The sequence below is a fragment of the Cynara cardunculus genome, assembly GCF_001531365.2.
Source record: "Cynara cardunculus var. scolymus isolate 2C chromosome LG 13, CcrdV1, whole genome shotgun sequence".
Classification (NCBI taxonomy): Eukaryota; Viridiplantae; Streptophyta; class Magnoliopsida; order Asterales; family Asteraceae; genus Cynara; species Cynara cardunculus.
In genome coordinates, this window is record NC_037540.1 from 14597128 (window position 1) to 14607202 (window position 10075).

Genomic DNA, 10075 nt, shown 5'->3' on the forward strand with positions numbered 1-10075 from the left:
CAAATATTAGATTATAATAGATTCAATTTCAAATCCAATATAAACGAAACTAATTCGTTTCAACTCTCAGGCTAATTTGAATGAAGTTTCAAATAAAAATTGGAATCAACACTTGTGTTTGGACATTGGATAGCATCAAATGGAATAGAATTGCAACCAATTGTCTTCTCATTTCATGTTGGTATAGATCCATTTTTCCAAATAGAATGTAATGTAGATATCGATGATTGTTATTATTAATTAATAAAAATAATCATACTAATTTCACTCTTGGAATGGTACCAGTTCAGTTAAGTTGGCGTCATATTTTAAGCTACAAATTACAATTTTAAAAGCATTTTCAAGGAATTCAAAATCTTCATTCTTATAAATTAATCATATTCAATTTCATAACTTAACTTTTTTCATGCTTAACGGTTACAGAATTCCTATTCTAAATTTCTTTTTTCCATCTTCAATTAGAGACGACTAAAACTGGAACCAGCCAATAACCGGTTACAGCTCCAGAAGGCAGAGACTGACAAATTAACGACGGGTTTGGCCACTTGCAAGATGTTCATCTTGAAACCAACACAGATTGAAATAGAAAGAAGGATAAATCTAAGATTATGACTCACTCTCACCAGGTTCAGGTTCAGGTTCAGGAGTCAAGTAACATAACAGAAACAAATACAAAAAAATCCATTACATTCTTCTTTGTTTTTCAAATTCAAACTTAACCCCTCCTCCTACCATCCATTCTTACATTTTCAAGAACGAGATCTCTCTCTTGCCGCTGCCGGTGACCTACTGCATACATAGCAAGAGAAACACGCACACATCGTAAGCATACATAGCCTCAAAAAAAACATAAAAAAAAAAACCAAGTATCATTCAGAATGAATACACACCACATACCTTCGATACCTTTCAGGAGGGCTTTCAGCTCCACTATACCCAGGACTCTCTCGCAGATCTGCCTTTGCATCCGGGCTTGCTTCACGAGGAGACTCATCTGGGCTTATTCGACCTTCACTCCGAGGACTCACGATTGCACCATGTTCATATTCAGGACTCACTCTCTCTCTCTCCCTCTCCCTCTCCCTCTCCCTCTCCCTTGGGATCGACACACGACCACTCCTTTCCCTCTCCCTACGAGGACTCGGGCTCGCATCACGCCGATAATCCGCATTCCTCACCCTTCCATTTGGACTTCCACTAGCATCACGACGGTACTCTGTGTTTCTCTCCTTCCCATTCACATTAGGGCTAGCACCACGACCATAATCAGGGCTGCCACGCTCCCTCCGGTGTGCCGGACTGGGGCTGCGGCCTCGTCCACGACCATAATCAGGACTTGCCCTATCTCGTCCTCGCCCATAATCCGGACTTCCCCTCTCTCTCCTATACGGACTTGGTGACCTTCCCCTGTCATCACTTCTCCTACGAGGTGACCTATCACGACCTCCATTAGGGCTATTCCCATTCCTTCTATCATCATCATCTTTAATCGCATATTCAACCGAAATGACCCGATCCATCAGCTTGCTGCAAATGAAAAAAACAATGTTTTAGTTTAAGTGCTCATCTACAAGTTACAAACCAAGACAGTAGGAAAGTTGAGTACCTCATATTTGTAGCATCAAGAGCTTTGGTGGCATCCTCCTGCAACTCAAATTGGATGAACGCAAAATTCCTTCTGATCCTTATATTCAAAATCTTACCATAAGGATCAAAATGCCTCTCCAAATCCCTTGTCCTAGTATTATACGGATCAAAATTGATTACAAACAGGGTTTTTGATGGCCGCGAATTAGATGAAGATCTCCTAGAACTTGCAGGTTGTCTAACATTGCGTTCTTGCTGCCAGAACCCAACAACAAAATAAGTTAGCAACATAAAAAGAATCTTCTACCAAGGTTCTATCACAGGATAATATTGATTAGAAGAACATTTCTATTATATATATACATGGCAGCAAGATAGACTTGCAATGCATGTTACCTTTGTCCACTCAACACGAAGTCGGCGTCCCTTCCTACCAAATTCATAGCGGTCAAGTGCACGAATGGCATCTTCAGCATCCCTTTCATCTTCCATATAAACAAAAGCAAACCCTGTAAATAACCAAAGGATAAAGTCAATTAACCAGATGCAACTTTATGTAAGCATTAAAACTAGTCTATAACCCAACACAAAAGGATACGATCCTCCGAGTTGGCGAATTTTTCACCAGACATTTGCATACACTGTTTACAGTTTTACCCTTTTATAAAAGACCAATCTGTTAAAGCTAGAAACGATAGACCAGTAAATCAGCAACAGACCTTGCGCAATGAACTAAGAGATGTCATGGAACTAGAATCCAAGGATGGATTGGATGGATGTCTCATGGCAGAATAAGTAAAAAAGGTGCCTTCATCTATTCTGTTGCCTCTGGTAACATGTCTGAAAATGAGGACTGGGCAAAAGCCACGTGGAATGAAAGGCAACAATGTCTGTGGTGAATGTGTGATGGTGATGCCAAAGTGGATCGGAATGGCTCTTCTCAGAAAGGAGAAGAGGAAGCCCGTCATGGCCTGGAAATGGAATGCGGATGATGATCCATCAGCCAGGGATAGTTGGAGAAATCCAAGGTAATCCTGCGCCAAAGAATTATTTGAGTATGGGGGTTTTAGACTTTCAATAATCATACTCTTCTTTTCTTAAACACATCCGGACACCCCATAACAACGCAACAATGAAGGCACTGCAGCTGGTTGAGTGACATGATTCGGAAGTCGTTGAGGCCCTACCTTATCCAGGCCACCACCTTTACAACGTGGAACGTAGAAGTCTCTGGAACATAGGGAACCTTTCACTTTGCAAATCTTGTGGTCCGTTGTGTGATGGTATGGATCGCATTTGCTATTCTTACTTATCAACAAATTGTATTGGAATATGTTGATGATTGATGTTAGATTGTTCACAAGAACCATATGTAATAAAAAAATATATATAACTGAAACATGCATCTGATAAAGCAGAATTATAATCTCACGAAGCTTCATAAATTAACCCCATAGTGCTCCAAAACCGAGTCAGGCTACAACCAGGTTGACATGACTACCTTTTGAATCGTCGTCTGCATGTGGTAAAACAAAACCAAACATGCTCCATGCTGAAGGGGGAAGTAGAATCTTCCACTTACAGGTAGAACCCCATTACCGTCGATATGATGCATATACTGACAACTACAAGTTTATGAATTTTGAAAAATCTTGTTTATAATCTTCCAAAAACTTCCCAAATATTTAATATAATATTTGATTAGAGAGCAAAACTCTTGCAAACTTCCTTCAAATGCTTATAGATATAGCACATGGTAACAAATAATGCAATAACTTGAGTGACATAAAAACAAGATAAGAGGGTGAAAATGTAACAAGCAAAAATTACCAGACTTCATATCCACTCTATCAACTTTTCCATATTTTCTAAATAGTCTCTCCAGTTCACCCTGTCGTGCATCAAACTCAAAGTTTCCACAGAAGATGGGCCTCATTTTATCTTCAGAAAAAGAAAGACACTTTGTTAAGCATATATGTAACCAATATTAAATAGAACTACTAAGATAATTCGATAAAAACACAAAATGACTCAAAATAAACAGATTAAAATAGAACTAGTCCAGTTATATAAAAATAAAAGATAGAGCAACATCAGATATTAGTAAGAATGGATTAGCACAATGACACGGATGCTCAATCACATATAACAACAAAGTAGAATTGATGTGCCTCCTTACAGAAAAATTATACCAAAATCCTACCATCAGCTAGAGAATAGATAATTTCCTATTGCAAATGGAATCAGTGAATATATCAGGAATGTGTTGCCCTTCTAATTCTACTCGAGTGTCTCCATTGATCTGAAATATACATCGTTATCAGATTATCCCATATGTGGTATCCTAAACATCAAGGTTCTTTTCATCAGACATGCCCTACGAGCATTTGATTTAAATCAAAAAATCCTAAATCAATTGCACTTGTTGGCAGAACAAAAATCACTCGAACAATGATAAATTTCAAAACCCCTGCAAGATAGATATGCCTTGAAGACCGACCTACCAACCATCTAATAATCTTTTTTCATCAAATAAAAATTAATAACCGCATGACTCATCCCACCAAACAACATCGACAAAACCTAATATGAAAAAATGTGCCTAAAAGACAAACCAAATAACAAGTCTTTGAAATCTCCCATAACAAGTAGCGCCTTACCTTATAATTAAAACGCCCAATCAAAGAAATTCACAGCAATACGCAGGTCAACGGAAAACTTAAAAAGAAAAATCATGCTAACAAATTTCTAGATCTATACGTTCATGGAATAGATACTCCGGATGGGAACACATCACTAAAAACAGATTTAAAAGCAAAAGATTGATGTTCAAAACAGCATCAGATCCTACGATATACAATCATTCAGATGTATAATCAACATGCTAAAAAGCAAACACGTTAAGATAACAAAATTATAATTCAAACATTAAGATCAATTGAAGACTAATTTTATATACGAGGTATTTACCTTCAAAAGTCGAAACAGCAAAACCCTAATTTGCAGTGAAGAGAGGCCGATGAGGATAAAATATCTTTAGGGACACTGACGGCAAGGTAGCTGTAGTTTCTATATATAGTAGAGAATTTACACAGAGCCCCCTGGCTTAATTCACATGCGCAAATATGATTAGTCAAAATAAAAACTTTACATAAAAGACCCTTGACTGTGTTAGTTTATAGTTTTTCCCCTTTGCTACTCTTTTACTTATTTATCTTTTTTGGCAACAAAACAACCTCCCACTTAAATACTTTTAATTCATCAATTTTTTAATTACATAATATCTATACTATATTATAAAGTATTTGATAAAAATTCTTAAAAATCATTTTTTATGCATAAAGTACAGTTTATTAATGCATATTACTTAAAACTAAAGATTGCAAGTAAATTGTACGTAAGTACAACTTATTAAAGCTCTATATCTGAACTCGTGTAATTAACTGCAGATAAACATAATCAAATACAGGATAAACATATTATTTTAAATATAAAAAATCTAAAATATAATTAGAATAATCATTGAGTTATAACAGAATACTTAATTAGTATCTTTATAAAATGTTATATTATTAAACCAATAATAAATTATTTCGTNAATTAGAATAATCATTGAGTTATAACAGAATACTTAATTAGTATCTTTATAAAATGTTATATTATTAAACCAATAATAAATTATTTCGTTATTAAACTTAAATTAAATTATAATAAAAAAAATTACATAAAAAAGAGAGTTTTTAAATAGTTGATTTGATATTAACATTGATATATTTTTTTTCAAATTTATATTTTATTCAAAAATAAAATCATTATTGTTTTCTTAAAAATAAATAAAATCGTATTATAACATCGACAAAGACAAATAATAAAATAGAACATTAAAATTGAGATGTGTCTCGCTGCATTGTGCGAATACTCTTCTAATTTTATCTGAGACACATATATTTCGAATGTTAAGCTCTACAAATAACCCACATACCGTTACACTAATAATTCATGTGTTGACTTTTTTATTTTAATTTAATTTAATTTAATTCATGGAAACTTTAATTATCACAAAATAATGATAGAGAGCAAAATTCTTTAACAGCATAGTATTATTTTTGCTTTTTACACGATATTCTGACAGCTACGTCCACAAAGTCGAAGTTTACTATTACATACATTTCAACCAAACAAAGCAAAATACTGAAATGACATACGTACAAGGAATAACACCGAGAGGCGATTTTAACTTGCATGAGACGAAGTCGAAAACGTTGGTGTTAATCCTTGTGATCCTTTCGTTGTAGCGTTTGGTATGCATCAATTCTTTATCTGTTCGTACAAAGCCCATATCACGACACCAATTATCGTGTCTCTCACCAAGTTTTTTACGATGGTATTCAACCAAGATCCATCCGTTGAAGATCTCTCCCCAACAAGATCACGAAACCGCAAGTCTCCAAGATCGGAAATCAGTGCATAGATCACACCGTTCAAATGTCCTCTTCCGATAACCCCAACCACTCTCTTACCGTTTCTTACAGCTTTGCTTCGCTTCAGAGACCAAGCAATGTACTGAACAAACAGAACCAACTGTTAAGGCCTTGGATTTCTATCATTGATATGGACCTCAAAATGAAGAAGAAACTTACGGTATCACGTTCATGGATCAGAGGTTGTAGCAATGACGGATACGAGAAACTCAACTGCTCGTAAAGTTGAAAATCGCTGTCGTTTGTGGTTGATTCCTGAAACACGATATTGAAATATCAGCTTAGTTTTTACGATTATGTGTGTGATTATGAAACTGATGGGTAGATAAATACACAACCTTAAAGTTTATCTTGGATTGGTCCGAGGATGATGTTATTCCTCGGAGAATTGCGACAACGAGGCTTAGTTTTTCGCTCCATTTTAGCGAGCTCCACGCCCTTTGGAGCTGAAATAAGGATCACATAACGCAAATCAAGGGAAAATTGAACGATTAATAGGTAATATGAGAAAAATGGATCGAGCTGCAAACCGTTATTTCGATAGGCCGATCTCCTAGTACCACCTGAGCACTTATTTCCTCCGAAGCTTTTCTTGCAGCACGAAACTAACACGAAATTTGTTAATTGGCACGGTGTAAAACGTGTAGATTCCCACTTACTAATGTTGTCAAAATCAAACGAGTCTGATATATCCTAACTAAAATGTATGCAGACCTGATATCTATTCAAAAGAGTAGAATAGTTGTTTATGAAAAGTATGCAAACCTACTGATGTTGTCTCTAGGCTTGAAACTGCGTACCTCGTCGCCAAAAGGGCGATTGATGTTCGAAGAAATCTTGGAAGAGAATGTTGCCAACAATAGACGTAATGCTAGAGCCGTTTGACCACCTATTCGAACAAAACTTGTTAATTTTGGTTTTTAGCCAAGAAACCGAGCCTGCAGATGAAATGGAAACTGGGATTCTGGGAAATGGCTGGATGGTTACCTAGATTGATGCTGCGACCAACGGCACCAATGAACCCAGAACCAGATAACGAAAAAGGGTTGGGCTTTAGCCGTGGTTCGACCTCGGTATCAGTTGATGTGTACATGATTCCTGCTCTGAAAATGCTCTCTGCAACAAGTCAAGTTAAGCCATGGATGGAAGCACATCCTAAATCACTAAATGGTGGTTAAATCTAGATCGACTAACATATTGACTGATTTCATTCAACTGCAAAGAATTGAGGGAGGGGCTTAAGCTACCCGAATCAAATCATACCGTAATTCACATCAATTTAAGACCCTTTTTGGTTCAAAATCTAGCAGATTTGAAGCCATAAACTAGAGATTATATTCGATGCAAAATGAAGTTGAAGAAAAGTGCATAAATGAACAATTACCTGCTCCTACAGAGCTCGACGACGACATTATCGGGTTTCACGGCCTGCACAACTCGTTCGACGTCAATGGCGGATTTTTGAGACACGTGATTTGTACCGAATAACCAGATAGTCTCAGGCTCCACGAACTCAGATCGCCATGCCGGGACAGGACCAAATTGATTCTTTCTGATGACAACTAAGTTTCCTTCGTCGGCTAAGTCGAGCAATTCCGGATGCATCTCGGCAATTATGACTCGAGATCCGATTAGGATTTCAGACTTGAAGTCGAATTCTGGCGGTGGAGGTTTAATCGAAACCCTCGTCTGAAAACAATGTCTGGAGGGCCTGATCATGGTGAAATTATTAGGGTTTGGAGTGAAAACTGGAAATGGAAATAGAGATTTTAGCAGTTCCATTTGAAAGTGTAACGACAATGGTTGGCTATGGCGATTGTTGAAGGTATAAGATGGGTGGAAGATAAAGATTATTGATTGATTTGTGGTGACGTGTAGGAACCATAACCGCCCCAAATTGCACCATTCTTCCTCCTTTCAACTTGATTTATTCTAGCATGATTTTTTGTACCGATTGAATCGATATAAATTTCGATTTTAGGGTTTAATTTTTATTTTTTATTTTTATCGATATAATATAATTTTATATAGTTTTGAAAAAAAAATATTTTAATTTTTAAATGAAATATAAATTTAAATATAACATAAAATTTTAAAAAATAAATAGATCAACATTAATATCGAATTAGCTATTTAATTGTTCTCGTTTTATAATATAACTTATTTAATTTAATTTTTTATTATAATTTTATTTAGATTCTGATAAAGTAATTTTTTTAATTTAATAATATATTTTTTTATAAAAATAATAATTAAATATTTGTTAAAATTTAATAATTATATTAATTATATTTTAGATTTTCTATATTTAAAAATTAAGATGGATGCTTATCCTGTATTTAATTATGTTTATCTGCAGTTAGTTACACGAATTCAGATATGGAGCTTTAATAAGTTGTACTTACATAAAGTTACTTGTAATCTTAAATTTTAAGTAATTTACATCAATAAGCAGTATTTCATACATAAAAATGGTTTTTAAGATTTTTTTGTCAAATGTTTTATCTATACTATATTATAAAGCATTTCACACAAAAAAAACTCTTAAAAATCATTGTTTATGGATGAACTACTGTGCATTAATGCATGTTACTTAGAATTTAAGATTACAGGTAAAAAATTGCAAGTACAACTTATTAATCTTTATTTTTGAATTCGTATAACTAACTGCAGATAAACATAATCAAATACAGGATAAACATCTCATTTTAGATATCAAAAATCTAAAATATAATCAGGATAATCATTAAGTTCTAATAAAAACGTTATTTTTATAAAAGTTATATTGTTAAGCCAAAAATATATTAGTTTACTATTAGACCTAAATTAAATTATAATAAAAAAATTGAATTAAAGAAATTATAAAAAAAGGAGAACTTTTAAATAGTTAATTTGATATTAATATCGATACATTTTTTCAGATTTTTATGATATCTTCAAATTTATTTTTATTCAAAAGTAAAAATATTATTTTTATCAAAACCACATAAACCATATTATATCAATAGAAACAAAAAAAATAAAACAAAACATTAAAAATAAAGATGTATCTAATTACATCACATCAATACCCTTTTAAAAATATAGTAATATAGATTTGTTGGAATTAGAACACTCGAAACAATGAAAAGAAAAGTGAGACTATAAATTCCTAAAATTAAAGAATTTTTTGAAACGAAAAAAATATTATTTTAATGATTTTTATTATTGAAGTTGAATATGTTATTATTTACTAGAATGGTATTCGTGTAATGCAGTGAGATACATCTCGATTTTAATGTTTTATTTTATTATTTGTCTATGTCGATGTTATAATACGATTTTATGTGTTTTTAAAAAGCAATAATGATTTTATTTTTGAATAAAATATAAATTTGAAGATATCATAAAAATTTGAAAAAAAAATATATCAAATCAACTATTTGTAAGTTCTCATTTTTTATATAATTTCTTTAATTTATTTTTTTATTATAATTTAATTTAAGTTTAATCATAAAATAATTTATTTTTGGTTTAATAATATAATATTTTATAAAGATAATAATTAAATATTCTGTTATAACTCAATTATTGTCCTAATTATAGTTTAGATTTTTTATATTTAAAATGAGATGTTTATCCTGAATTTGATTATGTTTATATGTAGTTAGTTACACGAATTCAGATATGGAGCTTTAATAAGTTGTACATACACACAATCTACTTGTAATCTTGAGTTTTAAGTAAAATGCATTAATAAACAGTATTTTATGCATAAAAGTGATTTTTAAGAGTTTTTGTCAAATATTTTATAATATAATATAGATAATAAAGTTTTTTTAAACATATTACGATAATGAATTTATAAATTTAAAATAATAATATATTCAACTTTTTAGAAAACATAAAATTTATTATTTATAATATATTTAAAGAATTTTACCTTCTTAAAAGTTTAAAGTAGATTATTTTTTTAAAAAAATTAATATTTTAATCAAACAAGTTACATCAAAAAATGAGAATTTCAT

The 10075-nt window shown here is 32.6% G+C and overlaps 2 protein-coding genes across 6 annotated transcripts; both read right to left on the reverse strand.

Moving 5' to 3' along the window:
• Positions 1-559: 559 nt before the first annotated feature.
• On the reverse strand, positions 560-4633 carry LOC112525696 (serine/arginine-rich splicing factor RS40). Of its 4 annotated transcripts, none has more exons than XM_025135922.1 (6): positions 4558-4633; positions 3418-3528; positions 1984-2096; positions 1607-1842; positions 898-1527; positions 560-786 (listed from the first exon to the last, which is right to left on the reverse strand). In XM_025135922.1, exons 2-6 carry the CDS (start codon positions 3521-3523, stop codon positions 750-752), a joined length of 1122 nt encoding a protein of 373 aa, XP_024991690.1. In that variant the 5' UTR covers positions 3524-3528; positions 4558-4633; the 3' UTR covers positions 560-749. The 4 variants fall into 4 exon arrangements, with proteins under 4 accessions (XP_024991690.1, XP_024991689.1, XP_024991691.1 ...); XM_025135921.1 differs by having other exon boundaries at positions 560-789; XM_025135923.1 differs by lacking the exon at positions 4558-4633 and adding an exon at positions 2307-2621 and having other exon boundaries at positions 560-789; positions 3418-3500.
• Positions 4634-5726: 1093 nt separating this feature from the next.
• Positions 5727-7869, reverse strand: LOC112525187 (traB domain-containing protein). 2 transcript variants are annotated; one of them, XM_025135194.1, is made up of 7 exons: positions 7453-7869; positions 7056-7184; positions 6869-6957; positions 6599-6673; positions 6407-6514; positions 6228-6323; positions 5727-6150 (listed from the first exon to the last, which is right to left on the reverse strand). In XM_025135194.1, exons 1-7 carry the CDS (start codon positions 7478-7480, stop codon positions 5896-5898), a joined length of 780 nt encoding a protein of 259 aa, XP_024990962.1. In that variant the 5' UTR covers positions 7481-7869; the 3' UTR covers positions 5727-5895. The 2 variants fall into 2 exon arrangements, with proteins under 2 accessions (XP_024990962.1, XP_024990961.1); XM_025135193.1 differs by having other exon boundaries at positions 7056-7171; positions 7453-7863.
• Between the last annotated feature and the right edge of the window lie 2206 nt (positions 7870-10075).

Excerpts from the sequence above, each read along its gene's own strand:
- LOC112525696 (XM_025135921.1), bottom strand. The coding sequence starts at position 3,523 with ATGAGGCCCATCTTCTGTGGAAACTTTGAGTTTGATGCACGACAGGGT. Across the intron at positions 1,843-1,983 it reads TTCGTGTTGAGTGGACAAAG|CAAGAACGCAATGTTAGACA; the intron begins GTAACATGCATT and ends GGGTTCTGGCAG. Across the intron at positions 790-897 it reads CCTCCTGAAAGGTATCGAAG|TAGGTCACCGGCAGCGGCAA; the intron begins GTATGTGGTGTG and ends CTATGTATGCAG.
- LOC112525187 (XM_025135193.1), bottom strand. The coding sequence starts at position 7,850 with ATGGAACTGCTAAAATCTCTATTTCCATTTCCAGTTTTCACTCCAAAC. Across the intron at positions 6,958-7,055 it reads TGGTCGCAGCATCAATCTAG|GTGGTCAAACGGCTCTAGCA; the intron begins GTAACCATCCAG and ends TTGTTCGAATAG. Across the intron at positions 6,674-6,868 it reads ATCGCCCTTTTGGCGACGAG|TTTCGTGCTGCAAGAAAAGC; the intron begins GTACGCAGTTTC and ends ATTTCGTGTTAG.